Source organism: Pseudorasbora parva, chromosome 12 (assembly GCF_024679245.1).
Source record: "Pseudorasbora parva isolate DD20220531a chromosome 12, ASM2467924v1, whole genome shotgun sequence".
In the NCBI taxonomy this organism is placed as follows: Eukaryota; Metazoa; Chordata; class Actinopteri; order Cypriniformes; family Gobionidae; genus Pseudorasbora; species Pseudorasbora parva.
The window spans coordinates 42,502,366-42,526,880 of NC_090183.1; the positions used below are offsets into that span (position 1 = coordinate 42,502,366).

Consider the following 24,515-nt stretch of genomic DNA (forward strand, 5'->3'; position numbering starts at 1 on the left):
ATGAAGATTTCTTCCTGAGCCTGAACTCACCTGCTGATGCTGCTCTTGCGTGATAACGTGTTGCTAGGAGACGCGGGAGGAGTCTGATACGAGTAGCTGTAGTCCGAGCCTTTCAGATCAAGAATAACCTGCATAAAAACCCCCAGATAAAGTCAGAGAGAGATATGAAGTGGTAAGATGTTGGCCCATTTAGAAGACATGCAGTACCTGTTCACTAGCAGGGGGCAGTGTGTTGGGGTCAGCCGTCAGATTGCCAAGATCTTCAAGAATTGTCTGTAAGTGGGTGACTTCCCCAAGCATGCTTATCTCTTCATCCTGACATTACCAAGAAAAAAAAAACAGAAAAACAAAACAAATAAACAGTCAGACAATATTAATCCAGAATTACTTAAAGGTGCACTATGGAACTTTCCGTCCACTGGAGGGCGCCTATTCAAAACAAATGCGTAGTTTAATGACGCAAAGTGGGAGCGCAGTATCTTGGGACATGTGGTCTTCTCATCACAGCCGGTGGAAAATAGGACTCGGGCAGAAATCACGTTCATGCATGCGGTTATTAACGTTACTGTAGTGTAAAGCAGAGCAGGACCGAGTGTTGCGGAGCTGAGCACGGCCGCTGGAGCGATTGTTAAACAAATACCGCCTCGCGAATACCGGGACTTTTATTATGACGGGACGGGACACAGTCGCCGGGCGCCTGCACTGATCTGCTCTTCCGGTTATGATTTTGAGGTAATGCTGCTCTGTTTATCATATTAGATACATTTAAGTGTGTTTAAAACGATGTTATGACGTTACTCCGTGCGTTCACTTGTTCACACTGCTAAGAGTAAAGCACTCCTGCCAAATAAAACCCGAAAACCGAGGGTAGCGCAGATATGACGCAATTGACAGGCGACTCCCTCAAACGCTATGCTGAAACGTCCCTGTCCTGAGTTAAAATAGCAATTTTCTCACAATTTACAAATAGTTGGAAACATCTGGGATATTGCAGGTACTCAACTGAACAAAATATATAACACCGGCCTAGTGGTTTTTGGATATTTTACTGCAAAAATACTACATAGTGCACCTTTAATAAACACACCGTACACCAGCATGAATCTGTCAAATTTCATCCCAAAGTCACAAGAAATAAAAATACATTCAAATAAATAAAGCCTGGTTTAGGAAAATACAATTTTTTGAATTATTAAATTATTTTAATAATCATTTTCACTATTTAAGTTTCCCCCAATTCTCATGATTGTAATGCAGCATCAAATAAAAATAAATAAAAACAGCATCTTTCTTTGCATGTTAAAATACAAACAATATAGAACTAACAAACTTAAACTAGGCATTTTCCTGCAAAATTTCTTTACAAAATATTAAATATTTTATGTCTGCTCAGGTCCTCACCAGGACAGGTTTGAGCATTGTGACAAATGAGCAGAATCGTCCTCTCTCCTCGATAAGAGCTCGACACACCGCTCTCTTCTCCGTGTCCTCCAACACGGCATAGCGTGTGTTGACGTCCTGAAGAGCGCTGTCCAGCTGCATCCGCACCTCGTCTTTACCTGTGCAAACGCAACATCATTTCATCAACCAATGACTGGCAATAGTACAAACAAGCAGTTTCTCAACAGACTTTGCCAAAGAAAAGATTTAAAAAAAAGTACTGGTCATAAAACAGGTTAATATTCAATAATAATGCAACTCGTTAACAAAATTTAAAACAATCAAACATTTCATTTATTGAAATAAAGCTGAAATGTAGCCTTAACTGAAATAATATTTGCTGTTCATGAAAACACTAGAATCATTTACAGTTACTGTATGAATAAAAACAATATTACATAACCACTATAAATAATTGTACACTGTATGAACATGCATTACAAAGCAGAAATCTGTATTCAGATTTCAGAAGAATCAATTTGACATTTGTAATACATATATCGTCTCGTCCATCAGCTGATCTGATATTCACTACTGCAATAAAGATGAATGTAACTTTAAATCAGCAGAGATTCCTTTAAACAAATAACCATTCAAAGTTTTAGGACGTTTTGATTGTAAGACTACAGATATAAAAATGCTGTCTAGTTAGGGGATGTTTTTTCTCATTAATTCAACAGAACGTGAGGGAATACTATAGGGAACGCCAACATGGCGGCGAGGTGGCTTCACTTCTGATGGCGTCATGAGCAATCCAGACATTTATATAGATAAAACTCATTATGGTCAACCACTAGGAGGCAGTACAGTTTCTATAGACACTTAATACACCATGCAAATATTTGCTGCAATGCTGTGCCGATTTCATTGGTCGTTGGCGCCCAGGCGTGACAACAGATCTGGGACTGTGGTAATGGTACACAGGTGGACTGTATGGTGTGCATGTGTCCTTGTGTTTCAGTTAAAGTCCAACTGCCACCGACACAGTCCCTCACATTCCAGAGCGGCTACTTGAGTTTTACTACACAGAAGTGGTCAACCAATACAGCTTTTTCAATGACTAATATCCAATGATTTCTTCAAAGCAGGGTAGGTGAAATAATACAGTACATACATGTGCGATATAACACAGACTGGATTCTCTCAAACATACCCTAAAATGACTGCTTCTGTGTCCTGGTGCTTGAACTGAAGTGCAATGGGAGAAATGTGAGGTTAATCACATTTAGAGGTTTGTTTACAGATTCAGAGACCTCAAGCCAGCACACACACACACCACGTGAGGAGCTTTAGACACATGACCCAAGCTTTTCCTCTCTTTTTCATCTCTCAGCAGACTCTATGTGTGAGTGTGCGTGACAGGGATGAGATAGTCAATCCTAATTGTATATGGTTAGCAAACTCATCAAATTTGTCATGAAAACATTGCTCGGCCCAATACTAAAACTAAAGGTTCTCTTTGACATCACACGAAACCTTTTTTGCACAAAAGGTTCTTTACAGTGAAAATGTCTTGAGATTTCGAACTGTTCATTGAAATGTTCTTTGGGGCACCCAAAATGGTTCTTTAATGGCATCACTGTGAAAACCTCATGTTTATGGACAACTTGCAGCTCTTTTCAGTCTCAAAAATACACACGGCTACATTTTCAGCATTCCACTGACAGGAGAGCATTCTGACAGCTGTGTGCGGGACGCAACAGCCAGGCGTGTAAAAGCACACATCTCTGACCTCATCGCCCCCATTGCTAACAATAACCTTAGGTGTCCTTTGTGACACCTGATCTCCTGCACGCCCAGTTGGCAAGCAAGACAGATGTACAGCTATCATCACAGGTTTCACATTAGATGAAGACGACAGTGATATGCTACCATGTTGAGATCACATGACCTGGTGAATACTGCTAGCTTTATCTCAACGGCCCCCGATTTAGACACTATTGGTCGAAGAAAAGCTAATATTAATCACTGCTGACAAATGCACCTGTGAGCTCTTGATTAAAAAAAACTAAAATCCTGACAATATGGTTCATTAACATTTAAGGGATGTCTCGAGTTACATTTTTAATTCGAATAACATAATCTGATCCATTAAAGGTGCCCTAAAATGATTTGCAACAATATTTCTAATTGTTCTCTGATATCTACATAGAGGGTATGTGGCTTATTTAAGGGAAAAAATTGTCCAGATACAGTTTTACAGGTCCATTTACAACCCTAGAAATTGTCCCTAGGATGTAATGCTCTGTTTTTGCCTTATTTGGAAGAGTCATGGATATTAATGTTGAGCTCTGATTGGCTTATTTCAGCAGCTCACAGCACACAGCAGTTCAGCTGTTCAGCGAAACGGCTCGTGAGTCCTGACAGCACACAGACCGACTGAATGACACTGTAAGCAGAACATCTCAAATGGAGATTGCTAAAATGCAGCTTACTTGTTTATTGGTGTTTTCTGATCATCCACGTGCGACAGAGACCTCGCATGCATATGGTTGCCAGATTGGACATGTTTAGGTAAAACACTGGATAGTATACGTGTTCTTTTCACAGAAAATCTCTGATTGGGAGATTTAAATGACTGAAATCTGGCAACCGCACAAACGCTCTTCATTCCCTCAGACAAAACCAGTGATTTTTGTTAACGATATTGCATGTTTATATAACGTTAGCCACAATGTAGGCTACACAGTGACTGTGATGTACTCTGAAATACAAGCATGCAAAAACATAAAATATATATACAATATTACAAAAATATAAATATATATATATATTTTTACAAAATGAATAGCCTTGTCTAATAACTGTCTTTTTAACTTATATGGTGGAAAAGGTGACGTTTGCTAGAAGGATCGCGTGAACGATCTGTAAGCAACGTATCTACGGTTGTATTCTGTAATACAAAATAATATTAACCTGTCATTAGACACACTATTTAGTTTTGTATGGTACTTGGAGTTTCCTATTTTTACTGTACTAGCATCTTGCGTTATCTAGACAATGCTGTCTCTCTAAGAAACTTTCAATTTAATCAGAAATTGCTTAAACAGTCAATAAGTGGATAAAATCGCTACATACTGCTTGCAGGGATATAGTTGTAATTGCCACTTCCTTCAGTTTAAGACGCTGAGCGAAGCTTGCTTGAAATGGGCCGAACAAACGAACGATCTTGAATTAAATTGTTGTGGTATCCGATTATAAACATCAACCATGACCGTTGACATTTTTTATCTGTGGGAAGGGTAGAAAAGTCCTCACATCCCCTTCACAGCCTGGAACATGACGGGTGTCCATGATCTGCCGTCTTTGCTGTCCTCGAGTGTCGCTTGTTTATCTGCAGTCCTGATGATTCGGCTCCGTCAGTTTCGACATATGTAAATGTTGGGGGCGTGCATATAAATGATCCCCAGCGATTGCATCACGGTTGGGGTTATGTTGAAAATCACTTATTTTTCTGTGGTGTTTTTCATGCACGAGATTTAAATATGAAGTAGGAGGCAATGGTGTTTGAGACTCACAGTATGTGATGTTCATGTACTGAACTCTTATTATTTCACTATGGCAAGGTTAATTCAATTTTTCATTCTAGGGCATAACATAAATGAATGTTGCACAAGCAACACAGTAACTCTAAACAACCTCTGGCAAGTCCGTTTATGTGCTGCGTATGCATTTTTGGGATTTAAGCAATTCTCGTCAGTGTTGTGAAACTCAATTAAGTCCTTTGACCTTCCGAGAAAAGAGATGATCCCTGGTCATTTAGTTCATTGACCTTGTGCTGGACTGTGACTGCGTGTGTTTAGCCATTACACCTTCAAACACAGCCTAGAGTAAAGGACAAAATGAACCCAGGTTGGGTAGGAGAGCTTAAGGCTGGGGTCATCTGAAGTTTAAAGGGCAAAGGTCAGTAGGTCTGTTGATAAATCCCACGGCCTGTCTGCATGACAAATGGCTTAGGAAACATACAGCTCTATCTGAAGTATGTTACAGGAGCATGTTTCCTCTTACAGAACTTAAATCGATTACAAGCCAACAGAGAGAAATGTGAAAGTGTGATAAACTAAACATTGTGGGGGAAAAAACAACAACCAGTAAACAACCCATCAAAGATATATAGTTTATATCAAGCAGAACCAAGTGGAATAACCCATGCAGATTTTTGGAAAAGTAGCACAGCTCTGGTGTTTAGTTTGAGCTTGTTAAACACAAAATAAACCTTGTTTAAAAACTAAAAAGGAAGGTGAGTGTAAAATAACCCAGAGCCATTAAGACAAAGGTGTGTGTGCCAGACAGACATTCCCTCCGGTCTAGAAATCCCGAACGACTGGAAGCTATGATGTCATCAGCAGACACCTTCTCTCCATAAACAAACGCACGAGGCAGGTGTGCAGGTTTTCTAGGAGAATATCGTTTCACATCCTTAGCATAGTGGCTAAGTTTATGCAACTGACCCCTTGTCTGTATACAGTTTAGAAAACCCGGGCCAGATTTATGAACAGCAAATAAAACTAGTAAAAAAACGAATGTCAGGATTTAATAAAGACTCAAACTGCAAAATTATTTGTATATGAATTTGTAGGAGTTTCCCTTTCAGATGCAGTATTTATGGGAGGAGAGTATTTAAATGAATCACACAAGGTGATTTACTAAGATTTACGTGTATCAATATACCGGTGAACCCCAAAAAAGCATGTCTTCTCTTCAACCAGACGCTAACTGGTTGTGCTGGTCATTATGGAAATGATCCGGCTGCGTCTGTGTTCTTTAATTTGCGTCGTCAGTAGATCACAAGCAGAACTTTACACTCCCATCTGCGCATTTAAGGAATTGCGATCTCACGCTAATTTGCCCTGTTTAATAAATCAAGTATAAATAATAATATTCAAATAAAATGAGACAATTGATACTAAAAACAAATACAATTTAATATATATATAAAAAATGCAGTTAATTTAAACACTAGAGAGAGCAGGAAATCCAGAGCCATGGCTCTCTCAAACACAAACACAGCAGCGACGGCATTGGAATACTAATGTGCATGAGTTTTAATCATTCAGATCCAATGCTCTTTTTCTTCATGATCTCCACACAGTCCTAGTTTTCTGAGCGGTCTGCCCCCACACCCCTCTGAGCAACACAAATGTAACTTATAAAGATGGATGTGCACTCCGAGACGCATCACAGGTCTAGACGCCATACTTATTTTCCTTTTCTCACCGTCTGTGTGAGTTACAGCAATGAATCAAACAGCACAGCGATGGGTTTATGAGTGTGCTGTGGTGATATAAAAGCGCTAGCCTCTGCATCGCTTATGCTAACACTTCATTCAGCCTCAATCGTATGATTCAGACGGTGTCAAGACAAAGCCGTGTTTTCCTCATACTGCTGCAGATGACTAACATCATAGTGAAGGACTCATCAGCTAAAGACAAAAAAAGAAAACCTGAGCACGCCCCGCAGAGACCTTCTCTTATCGCTTCTCTTTGTTGACAACGATCATTTATAAATGATTCTCGTGACGAATGCTGCATTAGCAATTGTAATGCACGACTCAATCCCAGCACTAATAGAGAAGCATTTACTGGGAATCTAAACTGAAAACAGTGCTGTACAGTACTCTGAAACGTGCAGCACATCAGACTATGGGCCAGATTTACCAACAGCTCGCGCCAGCACAAACCCTCCTTTGGCCTTAAAAAACTACTGTCAGGCATTGCTAAAGACACGCGGTGATAAATTAGCGTTGAAAAGGTGTGGACAGGGTTATTTTTGCAGCTGACCTTATTGCATATGAATTTGAAAGGAGTTTCCCTTTCAGATGCAAAATTCATGGGAGGAAAGTATTTAAATGACTCACGCAAGGTGATTTACTAAGGTTTGCGCTCGTCAATTTACTGGTTTTTGTACGGGGGTTAGGGTTACGGTTAGGGTAAACCAGACACTAACTGCTAGATTATGTTGGTCATTATGAGAATGATCCGGCCTTGTCTGTTTTTTAATTTGCGCCTCTGTTTATCTGGGCCTTTATTTATTTTACATGACAAGGTTGGGATTTAATGATTGCACTAAGCCATATCACATTCTCACCACCAAGCATTGTCAAAATTCATATCAAAATAAGGTACCAGGCAACTGGCAAAAAACACCACCATCAATTTTTACTTTAATATAATTATAATAATGTGTTACAGTTATATAGCTCTTTTCTAGACACTCAAAGCGCTTTACATAGAAGGGAGAATCTCCTCAACCACCACCAATGTGCAGCATCCACCTGGATGATGCGACGGCAGCCATATTGCGCCAGAACACTCACCACACACCAGCTGATTGGTGGAGAGGGGACCGAGTGATGAAGCCAATCAGGAGAGGGGGATGATTAGGAGGCCATGATGGACAGGGGCCAGTGGGCAAATTTGGCCAGGATGCCGGGGCTACACCCCTACTCTTTTTCTGAAGGACATCCTTGGATTTTTAACGACCACAGAGAGTCAGGACCTCGGTTTAACGTCTCATCCGAAAGATGGTGCTCTTTGACAGTACAGTGTCCCCATCACTATACTGGGGTGTTTTAGGACCCACACAGACCAGGGTGAGCGCCCCCTGCTGGCCTCACTAACACCTCTACCAGCAGAAGCCTAGTTTTCCTGGTTGGTCTCCCATCCAGGTACAGAGCAGGCTCAGCCTTGCTTAGCTTCAGTGGGAAACAAGTACTTGGGGTACAAGGTGAATGGCGCTTTGAACCCTGGATAACACGCTAATACTGTCCTGTAGATGGTGCTGCGAGAGTACAGCGCTGTTAGAAGCGATTAATGCATGAAATAAACGCATTAGAAAACTTAACATTCTGCAGTTTATTTAGTCATTTTGGTAAATTTATTTTATGGTCATACAGTAGCCAGCACTCCACCAAAATATTTTTTTCTCTCTCGGATTTACACAATTCATGTGGTCAGAAAATAAGTAAACATGTACAAATACGAGAAGAAGAAAAAAGTCAATGAAACTGGCTACTTGGAAACACAAAATAATGCATTGTTGTAAATGCAAATTAGGCCATCACTGATCGAATCAAACCAAGGAAATACAAACAGTCTGCTAAAGAATCGCTAATGAATTTGAAGGAAATGTCTGAAAGTCAAAGGGAACATATCCAGCCTCATTATACAGATCTTACTTTTCTGTTTTAAAAATCAGTCACTGTAAAACTAAGAGACACTAAATCGAAGGTCATATTACTCCTAAATTCAAGACGAGACAGATTGTGCAGCCGCAGCACCCTTCCATATGAAAGGGAGTGTATGACCACAGGGTGTTTTCCCAATGTTGGGAAAGATGACATGCCGATGGAAGGAAGGATGGGGATCTCTTTCCTCTCAGAGAGTTTGTGTGGCCTCGAGCTATGAGCTATTCTGGTGAAAATATTCTGTCATAAACTTTTCATTTCCTCAAATGTACAGAAACATAAGAAAAAACTACTTTTTAAAAAAAAAAAGCAGACACAAAAAAAGTCAATTTAGCAAATATTAAAACATTTTTGGATCTAAATCAGGGGTTTTCAAACTAGTATATCAAGAACTGATTGGATCATTAGACGGTTGTGGTTTGCTATTTGTGGATGTGACCGGTCGTCCTGCCCTCACACAAGTAAACACATCAGTGACGAGAAGAGATGTCACTGCGAGCGGGAGGGGAAGTTATTTTGATTTAAGATTACAAAAGCACATGAATTATCAAAATGAGAACCCATTGTAATGTGCCGGCTTGTTTTTGAGATATATATATATATATATATATATATATATGGACACGTTACTATTTGTAATGTTTTTGAAAGAAGTTTATTCTGCTCATCAAGCCTACATTTATTTGATCAAAAATACAGATTTTTTTTAAAAATATTGTGATATATTATTACAATTTAAAATATTTGGTTTTCAATTTATTATACTTTAAATTATCATTTATTTCTGTGATGCAAAGCTGAATTTTTAGGATCTTTACTCCAGTCTTCAGTGATCATGATCCTTCAAAAATCATTCTAATATTGGGATTTATTATGAGTGTTGGAAACAGTTCTGCTGCCTAATATATTTGATGAATAAAAGGTTCAAAAGAACTGCATTTATTTAAAATAAAAACATTTTCAAATAATATAAATCTCCTTAACTATAGTTCTTCATCAATTTAACACATCCTTGCTGAATAAAATTATTGATTTATTTCAAAAAAAAGAAAGAAAAAAATGACTGACCAGTAGTGTAATATTGTTGTTACAAAAGATTTCTATTTTTAAAACATTTGCTTCTTTTATTATTTTTTATTTCTTTTACTTTTTATTCATCAAAGTATTTCTGAAGGATCATGTGACTAAAGACTGGAGGAATGATCCTGAAAATTCAGCTTTGCATCACAGAAATAAATGATCATTTAAAGTATAATACACTGAAAACCAATTATTTTAAATCGTAATTGAAAATATTACAATATCACATTTTTTTCTGTATTTTAGTACTTCTATATTTTTTCTGTACTTTTTCAAAAACATTACAAATAGTAATGTGTCTAAACATTTGGCCGGTAGTATGTCTTGTCCTCATATTTAGGGTCAAACTCATCATTTTATGATTTATATGTATCGAAAACCAATGTTTCAAAAGCCACTTTTATCACATCCTCTGGAAATGTTGAATAAGCGTTTGCGTGAGGGTGGATGCAGAACATAGAGCAGCGGGCGTTTTGACCCCTCAAGTAGATCAGAGCAGAAGTGAGCAGCGATTGACTGTTCGGTCTCTCACTGCTGCCCACACACAGCTGAAGCAGACGACACCCACTATAATGACAGAGCACATCTGCATACGCATCCATCTTTCTCGCCGCCTTTATTCTATGTATTCGATGCATCACGGCTCTTGCGCCATCTTGAACTCGCCTAGTGCCACATTCCACCACTCTCAAAATCATGCCAACCGTATTCAAATGTTATTCAAAGTCTCTGTTAACTATTTAATACCCAAAGCTGACATGTCCACACTATGCTTCACACATTAAAATCACAGGAATTACATGTTGTAAAAAGCAAACCTTTTTTGTATTGCAATACTATTCTAATAAAAAGTATGCATATTCATTTTAATGCAGCGTCAGATGAAGAAAGCTCGGTCAATTTTTACTTTCACTTTTTTTTTGAGATTTCTCCACCAGGTTAAAGGTGTGAGAAAAAAGTTAAAAGTGTGCTTGCCATCATGGTTTAAAGCTGAAATATTTCCAACATTGAGACATGACATTTTTCTTTATTACCAACTCCATCTTCGCTTGCAAAATGACGGACAATGATTCACATTTTACATGTGTCATTTCCTGTGACAAATGACAGCAAATAATTCAATGAATAAATACAAAAGAAAATTAAAGATCAAATATGCCTAAGTGAAATAAAAATTATCGCAATCTCACATGCTGACAAAAAATAAATTAAAAAAAGCACATAAATTACTAAAACTAAAATACTATGTATTTATATAACTAATATTAACACAAAACGTTATTTTTTTGTGCAATTCTTGCCATTTTTACTATTCAATTTTTAATTACATCAGCAAAATCTAAAGACTAAAGATTTTGGGGTAATTTATGACCTTGACATGTTTTTATGGGTGATTTGGGGAGAATTTTGAGATTCTCCCCCACCCAAAAAAAGTGTATTTGGATTTGTTGGTAAAACTATATCCTCCTCATCATTTTTGCTTAACTCTTGGCTAGACTTTTTTGTCAAGGTGTAAAAATTAAAACTTTGACCAGGGGCAAGATCACCAAGGTTGTGGTCATGGCAACAGGGTGTGGTATTATGACAACACAGGGTGTGGTGCCAACAGAAGTCATGAGCATGTCCTATTGAGTTTAGACAAAGAGATCTGAGGCAGTAATTTGAGAATGTCTTTAAGTGTTAGTGTGTGTGTGTGTGTGTGTGTGTGTGTGTGTGTGTGTGTGTGTGTGTGTGTGTGTGTGTGTACGAGACAATAGCACTTTATATGTTGCAACTCAGAGAACATTATTAAGAGATTATTTACCCATGGCGTTCAGCCTTGGTGACTTTCATACAATGATTTCCTATGCAAGCGGTCCAATCTTACCTTTTTTAACCTTCTTCTGCAGTTTAATGGTGTCTGAAGATTTCTTCTTGATATCTGCACGTGCCTTCTTATACTCTAAAGAACAACACAGACCGTAAAAGACAAACATTAGCCCCTTTGGTGGAAGCAAAAGATAATGCTAATTTAGGCAGTTGTTCAAATCCCTAATCATAAATATGAGCAACAATAACTCTGCCTTCCTTAGCAAGCACTGATAATAAATTATTCACAATGATGTCAAATGAAACGACCCCTTAGCAACCCCAGACCGCCGTGTTGGAGATGTGTGGGTGTAGCTGCGCATTTACTGGCAAGTTGCAAGGCAACTGATTGAATGCCTATTTTATATGACATAATGGATTGTTCTTATGAATAAATGATTTATTATGAGCTGTAATATAACTGTCTGAGGGACTCCCACAGAGTTAAGAGTCATTTAATAATTAACAGAGTGCAGCTAACAGGACAGGTTATCCAACACTGATGTTTCTTAAAGAGGTGGTGATATCATGTTTTTCCAGGGCTGGGTATTGACTCAAATTTCATGATTCGATTGAGATTCACAAGCTTTTGATTCGATTCGATATCGATTCATTTGAATGTATATCAGGTACAGCAAATTTCACAAAAAAAAACTCAATTGATGCTGTGTAAACTATACAGGAAGTCAGTTGGTCCTTGGTCACATGAATATAATATTAAAGTTTAATATTAACTAATTTCTTTTATAATAATAAAGTTAATACTAAATACTCCCAATTTAAATTGTTAAACCTTTTTTTTAAACATATATTAAATGCTGAAGAACAGTAAAAAAATAATAATAATGAATATTTTTACATGATTCATATGTTTAGCAAAATATATTTACCTGACTTTTCTGAGGTAACAGTGCATGACATTGTTAACAAATTGACGTCCTTCTAATTTAGCGACTACATGAAACATGATTCGGATTTTATACGTTCATTTTTTTTAAACATAGCTTTCGATGTTCATTCATGTTTATTTCAGGCTGAAAGTAGTAAAGAGGAAGAGATGATTGGTTGATCTGAGGCAGCAACAGCAATCTTTCGTGCCACACCAGCACCAAAATGGTATTTTTAAAGACTGCATTTCATAATACAATGGACAGAATATAATAAGCGCAAAGCTTATTGCAATTTATTGGATGAGAGACACGCCATACAACTTTATTCATTCATCAACTGAAAAAATCCCAAGATTCGATATCAGTTCATAAAAAGGGGAATCGATTAAATCTTTTTTTTTCCCTCCCAGCCCTACTTTTTGCCCTAAGGTCCACTTCATAATTTATTATTGAGCCAAACATTTTCTTTCTTTGCTACTACACTAGTTCACCAAAAAATGTCAATTGCGTCATGTTTTTTTCACTCCCATGTCGTTCTAAACCCACAAGTCTTTGGTTTATCTTCTTAAAATTCATATGGATTTAATGTTACGATGTCTATATTTACTTTTTTGGATCTTCTAAGTTTTTAACCGAAGCTTCATTGATTTGGAATGACATGACGGTGAGATGATGATGACAATTTTCCTTTTGGGATGAACTATCCTTTTAAGATTTTTTGTGAACTTTTTCATAGTATCTGATCTCAAAATATCAATAAAAACTAGGTCCTTCAAGATATTACCCCTTGAAGTAACAGTAATTCAACTGTTTGTGAATATTGTTCATAGTTATAAGTCAGAACATGATACTGGATATTTTTCTATGCATTTATTTTTTTTACTTTTTGTTTTCAAGTAAACTATTCCTTTAAATGCAACCCTACTTAGCTTGAAACACTTCCATTAAAGGATTAAAGCGATACTTTACCTCCTGCCAACTTTTTGCACACAAAGATTAAATACTAAACCTGTCGAATTCTGATTATATCACACCGGGAAGGAGGCCGATACCTTTGGCATGGTCTTTATCCAGCTGACTGGCAACCTTCTTCCACTCTTCAATTTTCAGTTCCAGAGGAGTGATTAAGTTATCCATGAGAGCCCTACACACACAAACACACACACACGTTTAAGTTGTATATACAGGTAATAAATTATATAATACACTTCATTACCAATTTAACTAATCTGCTTATGAAAAACTAAGTAGAAGTAAATATAGTCGTACGTGGTGAAGAGTTTGAGCTTGTTCTCAATGCTTCTGTGTCTCATACACATCCTGGTCAAAGCTGATCCGATCTCTTTCGTCGCTCCTGGAGGGAAAAAGAAAAAGAAAATTAATATCAATGTCCTTAATCTCACAATCTTCCATTCTGAGCTCCATCAGAAGCTGCAAAATGCCAAGAGGAAAAACAAGAAGAGTTCTGAAAGAACAATTTCATCACATTGTTCTCTCCTCCTCTCTTTAATCCTTTCTTCCTCCACTCTTTCTTTAATAAGTGGCTTCATTTGGAAACATGTCTCAGACAGCTTGCAACATAACTCATCTTATCTTTCACAGGAATGTATGGTTCAAATGAAAAAACACAGATTTCTCATTAATGTGGATTAAAGGAACCGTTTGCCTGAAAATTAAACTTCTGTCATCATTCACTCCAAACTCATATGACTTTTTTTCTTTCAACTGACTCATTGATAAGATCTTGCTGAAATAAATGATTTGATCACAAGACAGAAGACATATGGTGGACGAGTCATATGGACTACTTGAAATCATCAGTTGCTCTTTAATGTAACTGCATGGGGAAAAAAACATGGAAAATAGTGAAACTTTCTTCCACGGAAGAAGAAAAGTCAGTCCTACTGGTTTGGAATGACATGAAGGTGAGTAAATAACGGCAGAAATATCATTCCACTGAGGTGGGTAATTACGTTACTGCACTCGGGATCTGTAAAAGAGACACTTGAAGCACATTTGACCTAGTTTCGTTTAGCACAGGCCTTGTACCTGCATCAGGGCACTCTGACCCAGAAGAGGGAGGACAGGACACAGAGAGACATCTTGACACAGCAGCATTTCCTCTCCAAATACAAAACATTTTTAAAAAATTTGGCTGAGTAATATTTATTAAAATGTACTTACTATAGGATTAGGGTTTGGTTGAGGGTTAGTTACATGCAATTATACACCATTTACTGTTATGATAAGAATTATCAGTAACACATTCCTATGATAAGAACATGTAACATATGTAACCAGGACACTAAAAAATCTATTTAAAGAATGAAAAAAGGAGCAATAGAGCTGGGATCTATGGAAAAATAGTTTTAATATGTATTCATATATAAATTATATATAATATAATACAATTATTTTCAAAATTGTTTTTAAGAAATGAATATTTATTCAGCAAAGATGCATTCAACTAATTAAAAGTGACAGTAAATATATAATATTACAAAAGATTTCTATTTAAAACAAATGCTGTTCTTTTGAACTTTCTATTCATCAAAGAATCATGAAAGAAATTATCACATTTCCAACAAAAACAATGCAATGTAATAATGTTTCTCTGACCAGCAAATCGTCCAATTAGAATGATTTCTGGAGGATCATGTGACACTGAAGACATGCTTTGCCATCACAGAAATAAATTACATTTTTTTTAAATACATAAAATAGAAAACAGTTATTTTAAAATAACATTCATAATAATATTCCACAATTTAGTACTGTTTCTCTTTATATATATTGAATTGAACTATTAAAAAAACCTCATAATGCATTTATGGTTGTATTTAAAACTCTTCAATGTGATATTGAGGAATTAGTGCTGCGGACCCAAACTTTTAAGCAGGTCAATTACTTTACTTCTGCATAATCACACTAATGCATCACTGCACCAAACCCCCAGCATGCTGGGAGAGCACTGCACATTTATCAAGAGCGCTCACACAAACCCTTTTCCAAAGACACTGTGGCAGAAAAAGCAGCTCTTCCACGCCCCCTCAACCATATGCACTCATTATCTATGGTTAGTAACAACTCCGTTTGGCCAGCACAAAACTAGATTGCTCCCATTATACATGGGAAGCTTCTTCATCTAGCTGAAATTAATTTATTTAGCAATACAATGTGTGAAATGATTGTTATGTATAGTATTCATAACAACGCAATGATTCCTTTGCCTTTCCAAGTGTTCCCTTTCTAGGTAAGGAAAACATTTTAGGGCCAGACACAGACACAGACACAGAGAGACACACACACACACAGGCAGACAGACAGACACACACACACAGAGAGAGAGTCAGACACACAGACTGACAGACAGACACACAGAGAGAGACACACACAGACAACACACACAGACAGACAGACAGACACACACAGACAGACACACACACACACACACACAGACAGACACACACACACACACACACACACACACACACTCACACACAGACAGACACACACAGACAGACAGAGAGACAGACAGATAGTGTTGTCACGATACCAAAATTATGACTTCGATACGATATCAGACTAAAATATCGATATATCGATACTAAATCGATACCACAGTAAAAAAATAAATAAATAAGATAAGATGCTTAATATGACAACAGAACTTGTTATTATTCATTGTTATTTTTTACTAAAAATTCATGTGGCCAGCATGTTCCTTAGGGTTGGGCATCGTTTTGATTTGAACAATTATTGATCAATTGATCAATTACTATTAAAATTATCTCACAAATTTTTGCTATCTCAATGTATTTTTTACAATGGGGTAATTGTGTTGCAATAGCTTACACACAGCACAAGAAAGCTTGATTTCGAATGGTAAATTGAATTTAAAAAGACGAGTAAACAGTAATAAAATAAGGACAAATAAACAGATTACAAACAATAGCACAAATAAATACAATAGAATAGAAGATACAAATTAAACAGACTGCTTTATTTTTTCAGGTAGGTCTAACATTCAGATTAGAAACTGAATTTAAAAAATGCATAGTAATTACATTTAAAACAACATTGGATAATGTTCTTTGTAAAAAATTCAATAGCGTACAGATGAAACCATTAAAGTTACACAAGTTGATCAGTCAAGAGCAGTTGATCGTGTCTTTTTGTAGTTTGAATAGCAAATGACTGCGGTCCCTTTAAGACTAACAGACGCATGGATCCTAAACACTGTTCCTGTTACTCGTTCTTCCTGAACTGTTTGCGACTGTGTTTACGTTAATACTCTTCCAGATGTGCACTGATAATTCTTTGAGTGTATTTGACCAATAATAAGCTGGAAAAGGAAGCAAATGTTTGCACTTGTATCATGTCAGAGGCGGCTTTATTACGGTAGGCTATGTGTGTGTGCGCTTCAGATGTGGAGCACGAAATCTGCGGGGATTAGTAGAATTAATTTATGTGCAATCCCGCGCGAAATTCAGACCGATCACTCACTAACACACTGTCATGAGGAAAAAGTCCAGCAGAACGCGCGTTCGCCCGCTTCGCCGTGCTCAGAGGTTAACCGGGCTGAGGGAGAATATGCCGGTGTGTGTGTCAACCAGGTGTCAACTCGCTGACGGTCAGAGAGGAGAGCGCAGCTGATATCGATACTGTAAAAACTGAGAATCGTATCGTTTCAGATATTCCAGTATCGATATATATCGAAATATCGATATTTTTGACAACACTACAGACAGACACACACAGACAGAGAGACAGACAGACAGACAGACACACACACACACACACACACACACACACACACACAGACAGACAGACAGAGAGACAGAGAGACAGAGACACACACACACACACACACACACACACACAGACAGAGACACACACACACACACACACACACACACACACACACACACACACACACACACACACACACACACACACACACACACACACACACACACACACACAAACACACAAACACACACACCTGGACTTTCTTTGACTTTTTCCAACCGAAAGTCAGCTAAGCAAAGAAAAACAAAAACATGCTACATTTTCGGGCTAACACTTGTACAGCTGAGAAGCACAGCCAAAAAAAAGCTATATTCTACTATTCACTTGATAAAAGCTGAGGAAACATCTGGGAAAGACACAGACTAGACTGGTTTATGATTAGCCTGTATGATAAATGACTTTCTGAATAATTCTGATCACAAAACCTGATAAACTAGTTAGATTATGCATTACATTGCAATGATACATCCATTAGCCCGCCCATCCATAAACACATAAAAGGTCACATTATCTGATGAGTCGGAAACTCAAAATCACATAATTGCTATTAAAATACTCGACCCTGTGAGTCACAGTGACTGAAATATTCAAATAAATTAAGTTAAGACAAACAGTGCAAACAATATCAGTGCTGCTAATATCCAGATATGGTTTAAACTGGACTGCTGAACAGGATGTAGTTGGCACATATGCAGCTTCAGGCCAAAACACAACATGTCAACATCAACATCAGTTGAGGGCTGCAACAAGTTTTAAATGACAATATCCTGGCCGGACTGCTGTTGTCAGTGATAAAAGTATTTGAAATTAACATGATTTCTTAAAGGGGGGGTGAAATGCTGTTTCATGCATACTGAGCTTTTTACACCTTTAAAGACTTGGATTCCCATCCTAAACATAGACAAAGTTTCAAAAACTAATGTTGGACGTTTGATGGAGTATTTCTGTGTTAAAAATACTCCTTCCGGTTTCTCACAAGTTTCGGCGAGTTTTTTTCGAGTATGGGTCTACTTGACGTTAAATAGAGCGGAAGGTCCTTGTATGGGCCGTACGGGCTCTTCTCCCGGAAGGGTGCGCGCGCGCGTGACTAGAGGGAGAGAGAGGAAATGCACGCTGTAAACAGTCTCTCAGGTGCAGATCCAGTCGTCCGTGAACACTTATGTCGCGCCGCGCTCCACTTTATTCCTATGGGTGACGTCGAGCGACTTCAGCGCTTCAGCACAGCATTCCGGGAAGGCAGCGCTGCATTTGAACCGATTTGAACGCAGAAATGACGGGAAGCTTCAAGGCATCGCTTCAGTCGCGTCGCAAAGTGGATTTCCACGGTCACTGCTGTCACAGGACTTCACCAAATCATACCAAAGAAGTGTGTTTTTGACAGAGCGGTCCTGCTTTGGAAGATGCCGGTGAGTAAATCAACTTCAAATGTCTGTGCTATTGGCTATCGTCGCATGAGTAAACATCAGTAAACGATACGATCGCGTGCTTCGTCATTCAAATGCGCTAACGGTTACTCCATTGTTGTTCTGTATAACGTTACACTATTCTGACTCTGACGTGCAAAACCGTTTTGCTTGCTACCTCTAAGGTCTAGTCACATACAATAGTCCATAAACCGAATCATGTCCTCATAAACTGCACACAAAGGCCCCTAAATACAGTACATACCACAGAGACGGACATCCTGATGTTGCCGTTTCTCCTGTTCAATTTATTTCAGCCTCAGATTTGATTGTGGATCATTATCTGTATTAGCTGAGATAGATGGGTTTCTCCACGCTTGAGGACATCACTGCTTTGCGCGCTTGTCATTCTTTAGCTCCGCCCACACGATACGCCTCCAGGCGCTCGGTTTTTTCCGGAAAGACTCGGTACAGCCCATATTTCTTTTATAAATATAATAAAACTAAAGACTTTTCGGAGATATGAAGGATGCAATACTACTCTATAGGTACTCAAGATTGACATGAGATTGACTGAAACTGAGTGTTTCACCCCCCCTTTAATGTCTAGTGACATATCAGGGCCATTTTATGATTAATTGAAATACATTTATTACATACAGTTCCTTTAATTAATTATATATATATATATATATATAGAGAGAGAGAGAGAGAGAGAGAGAGAGAGAGAGAGAGAGAATTCTATTATATAACAGTAATTTATAGCACCTAATTTAAATCACAAAAATTTACTTGAAGAAAGACAATTCATTTTCTGCATGTAGTAGCTCCAAATTTGGTGAAATGCTGCCAACTTCTCAGTTTTCTGATGCTCACGTGCCACTGTTGGTGCTGTCGGTGGACAGGGGTCAGCATGGGCAATCTGACTGACCCCATACACAACATACTGAAATGTACTGTGTATTCTGACACCTTTCAATCAGAACCAGCATTAACTTTTTGAGCAGTTTGAGCTCCAGTAGCTCGTCTGTTTGATCGGACCACACGGGCGCGCCTTCGCTCCCCCACATGCATTAATCGACCCTGTGGCCGGTTCTCCACTGTTCCTTCCTTGGAGCACCTTTGACAGATACTGACCACTGCAGACCGGGAACAGCCCACAAGAGCTGCAGTTTTGGAGATGCTCTGACCCAGTCGTCTGGCCAACCCAATTTTGCCCCTCTTTCCTGCTTCTAACACATCAACTTTGAGGACAAAATGTTCACTTGCTGCCTAATATATCCCACCCACTAACAAATGCCGTGATAGAGAGATAATCAGTGTTATTGACTTCACCTGTCAGTAGTCATAATGTTATGCTTAATCAGTGTATATATCTCCCATTCAAATTAAATACATTACTATTACTCAAGTCAATCTTATAATCGTAAAACTGAAGTCAATTCTTGGTAAACGTTCTCTTTTTTTCCATTGAAGTTCTTTATAAAACTACATCTCTGTCACTGTACTTCCTGGTGAGAGTTTCCCTGGTCTATAGCCCGAGGCAGCACATGTGTTCCCTCTAAAATGTGACTGTTCCTCCAGCAGGAGTTGGACTAGACATGTCATATCATGCAGCTCACTGGTCTTTTTGTTGCTGTGAGCATGATGCATGATCTTCAGCGCAACAACTACTGCCACAAACTGGTCTCTGTTGATGTTTTTGAAGTCAACTGGCTCGGCTGAGGAGGTGGGACGTCACACCCTGACGCCTCAGGCTGACGCTCAACGAGTCACATTACTGTCACGGCATTTCCCACGCAACAACTCACCACGTTATTTGCTGTGGGGTTGAACCGAGACATTTCAGATGTCTCTGATGTCAATCAACCAAATAAAGGGAGCTCAAAAGAGACAAACTCAGACTTAAACTTGTAAGAACGGTTCTCTAACGCTGTAATTACAAGTGTGTGAGTATAAACCCTTTTTAAAGGGAGACAGACCGCCAAATAAATAGTTGCCAATTCAAAAACAGTGTGAAATGAGTTTTTCCCATTATTAACTACTCGTAAGAGTAACAGATCGAGCTGATTGCACCGTTCCGTATAGTCTTGGGAAAACACTTCACCGTCTTGCCAATTTTCCAGCCACTTTAAAAGCAACTGTTATGCTTGGTGGAAACCACAATAGGGAGTGCTCAATTAATTTAACCGCTCGTTACTGTCTCAAACAGATTAATCTATCTTTTGTGGCTATGTTTTCAAAACATCACCAAACAATTGCACAGCACTTTTTAAAACAGGTGGGATGGCCTGGTGGTTAATGCACATGTTCTGGCACATTCTTTGAGATCTGTAGGCTCAAATCTAGCTCCAAATTATTTCCAAATCCTATTTTTTACCCATCATTTGCAGTTCGCTCTCGTCTGTGAAATAAATCTGGAGGCAAAACGATGGAGATAAAGAAGGTATATTTGGACTTACAGTTTATGACTATATTCAGATATACACCAAATCTTACTTTTAAAATGCACTAACAAGGCCAGGTTGATATCAAGATTATTATTTAAATTGGACTAAAATTATATTTGTGGATAAATATTTATCATAATTTATATACAATTTATTGTATATATTTTTTTGCTTTCTTTATAAAACATCAATTATATTATATAATGACAATAAAAACTATAGTTTTTTTTTTAGCACACATTTATATATCAACCCCAAACAATACCCTTGAAAAAATCAAATAGAAATCAGTCTTTCTGAAACCGTATTAAAACATTCAAGCACTCAGATCTGTGTGTCTAATACAAAAAAGGTTCTTCACTGCCAATATGATGTATGATCCCCATAAACCTCTTAATCACACAAAGACGGTCTTTATCACTGACGGAGAGACTTACGTTTCCGTCAGCACTCAAATACTTTCCACTCGCTTGTGCCGTTAGAAAAGAGTGCATAACTCAACAAAGCCAAGCCTTTGCACACAACATCAGAAGAACAACATGCTCAGTAACGCACACCTAACTGCCGGCCTCATCACCTTAAACGGTCAAAATCGTGTTTGCTCAAGAGCAATAAACTTTTCCACGTTTTCCTCAATGGAAAAGCTTTCGCTCGGCCACAATTTAATTCCACTCGCACGTAAGCTGGCTGTATGAAGAGAGCTAAAGAGGACAGAAAGAGCATTGGGCCGGCATTCACTGCGTTCCGTTTCAATCTCAGCTTCTCTATTGAGTTTTCTGACCGCGGGTCGGTCACAATATATTCATTCAGATAGAGAGAGGCCAGAAGAATGAAACCTTAGTTAACAAGAACTCACTGCCGTCTGTGATATGATGCTTAAAAGAGGCCGTTCTGTGGACAAAGACGACCATTCACACAGACACGGCACACCTTGATCCCACACACACACGCAAAATGACAGCCACTTGCAGTCACGTGTACAGAGATGGTTAAAGTTTGGGTACTTTGGTCACAAGTCAGTATAAAAAAACATCAATGTCTTCAGCAGATTCGTTTTTCCTGTAACATAATAAAAAATACACAAAATAATACATAAGTAAATGGTATAAGACACTGAAGTAGTATTAACTTCCATTTGTAAAAGTAATCAGTATCAGGTACGGAGACAGAGTAGTAGACTATTATAGAGCATTAAAACTAATTCAATGCATGCAGGTTTACAGGTCAGGTCAGACTAAACCATTCAGAGCTGATGAGCTTAAAACATTAAAACAGTTTAACCAAATTTATTTAAAGAGCAATAGCTTTCAGGGAAAAGTTTTGCAAGGCGCACTCGTTCCCACAAACTTTCCTCAGCCCGATATCTTGTTAAACACAACGTTGCATCAGAATATCATCCACCTAAACTTTATACGTAACATTAACATTATACGTCCCTCCTCAGGGTTCACAGACTATTTCACTGTAATGTCATCAGCCTGCAAACACCAGAGGTCTACACTCCCAGCTGGTCTCCTTGAAAAACTGCTGAACCTTAATGACCCCACATGAGGAAGTGAAATATTAAGAGTGTTTTAAGAGTTTTTTTGCATGCAAATCTGATTAGCATTATTGCATGAATCCATTAAGTGCTTTACACAATGGTGCGCTTTTATCAGCAGTGTTGAGGCCTGTTCGCATCAAATCTAATGCAAAGGTATATGACACAAAGCTTTTTTGTACTGTAAATTGTTCATAAAAATGTATAATTATCACATAATAATTATCAGTTATAATATAATAAGAATGATTAAATAAAAATTGAACATTATAATATATATTTAAAAGAGTTGAATGTCTTTTTCAGCATCAACATTTTTTAAATAATATTTCATAGGTATTGTCTTGTTATATAATCTTGTACGTATCGTTCGTGACAAAATCATGATGTGAGCAGGCTTTAAAATGTCAGGAAAGGGTAAATATATGCAGGCACACATTGCGGTATTCTCAATAGGGATCAATTAGCTAGTCTAAATCTTATTCTATCTGGTCAGAGGGAAGATATCTATATTCAGAACAAGAATTTTAGTCTCGCTTTAAAAAAAAAAAAGCGAAAAAGATTTGCAATAAAACCCTTCTTTTGTATTAGTAAGAAATTTAAGTAGAAATCACGTTGAGAGGCATTCCTCCCTCTTCCGAAACATGTGATGTCAGATGAAGGTGCAATACGAGGAAAAGCTCTTGTCTATATAAGGCATCTTTGTCAATGAAGGCTGACCCTGTAGCAGATCAGCTAGAGGCAACGTCAGCAGAATTGCCAGCCGTCCTGCGTGGACTTCAGGGACCAGTGGACTGAAGAGTTGCCAATTCAGCTTCATTCAGGTCATGTGTGCCCTTCAGGGGGATAATGAATTGCAAATCTCTTCAAGGAAGCATGTACACACACAAAAACCCTTGCAGATGCACCATTATTACTCGAGAAACAGCCACTGAAATGATCTATAGCATCTAATTTGCCATTTTTCACCCCCAAAAAACCTAAAACAAAGCCCTAGTCAAACTATTTTCCTAGTGACATCATACCACATCATTTCTCTTAAGTGTCGTGGAACCTCCCAAAAGTGACTACTGCTTTCTGTGCCGTGTTCAAATTCAAACCAAAAATAGCTGAAGCCTGAGACAGAGCGGTCACAGGTCATTTCACTGGGGGCCAGCGTGTTTCCAAAAGGAAACCTTCCCCACCAAGGTCGGGACATTCTCGTAAACCACGTCTGGGGACAAACTTCCTCCCTAAACTGACTTTAAATGATCTGTCAGATCTGTCACGGCATCCCAAGTCCTTCCTGACCTTTAGGCGTTGTCTGTATTATCCTTTCTTAATATATAGCACAAAAATGAGTTTCGTCTAAAATGTCAAACTCTTTTCACATGAGTGCTAGAATTGTGGTACAGACTCCTCTTACCTGTGTGTGCTATCATTCAACAAATCTGAAAATAACTAGGGATGTCACAAGTTGGCAGGAGGGTTTTAAACACATACCACCATATCAGCTAGCTGAGAGCTGACAGGTTTCTCCAACTGACTGAAACACTAAGAAAGAGCCCAGGAAAAGGTCGCTTTTGTTTTGTGAGCAAGATTATGGTGTAAGAAGACTGGCACGTTCAAACTCATTGAACTTTATATGGTGCATATGTTAGGTGGAAACCGTATTAGATCATTTTTAGCATAGGAATATAGCATTTAAAACAGGCATCAACGTGATAACCTTAAAAAATGGTCTTAATTTCTTATTGATACCAGCCTAAATGCCTTAACGACACTTAAAGTTTGGGGTCAGTAAGAGGTTTTAAAAAAAAAAAGAAATTAATACTTTTATTCAGCAAGGATGAAGACATTTATAATGTTATCATTTTTTCCCCTCAA

The 24,515-nt window shown here is 38.1% G+C and overlaps 1 protein-coding gene across 3 annotated transcripts in view; it reads right to left on the reverse strand.

The window, feature by feature from the left end:
- The window catches only part of mtss1 (MTSS I-BAR domain containing 1), a 74,682-nt gene that overhangs the window by 10,318 nt on the left and 39,849 nt on the right, over nt 1–24,515 (reverse strand). For all 3 annotated transcript variants that reach the window (XM_067460385.1, XM_067460387.1, XM_067460386.1), the window contains exons 4-9: nt 13,714–13,798; nt 13,497–13,588; nt 11,574–11,648; nt 1,402–1,559; nt 208–315; nt 31–128 (exon numbers count right to left, since the gene is read on the reverse strand). In XM_067460385.1, coding sequence (XP_067316486.1) covers nt 31–128; nt 208–315; nt 1,402–1,559; nt 11,574–11,648; nt 13,497–13,588; nt 13,714–13,798 — 616 coding nt within the window. The remainder of the gene's footprint in view (nt 1–30; nt 129–207; nt 316–1,401; nt 1,560–11,573; nt 11,649–13,496; nt 13,589–13,713; nt 13,799–24,515) is intronic.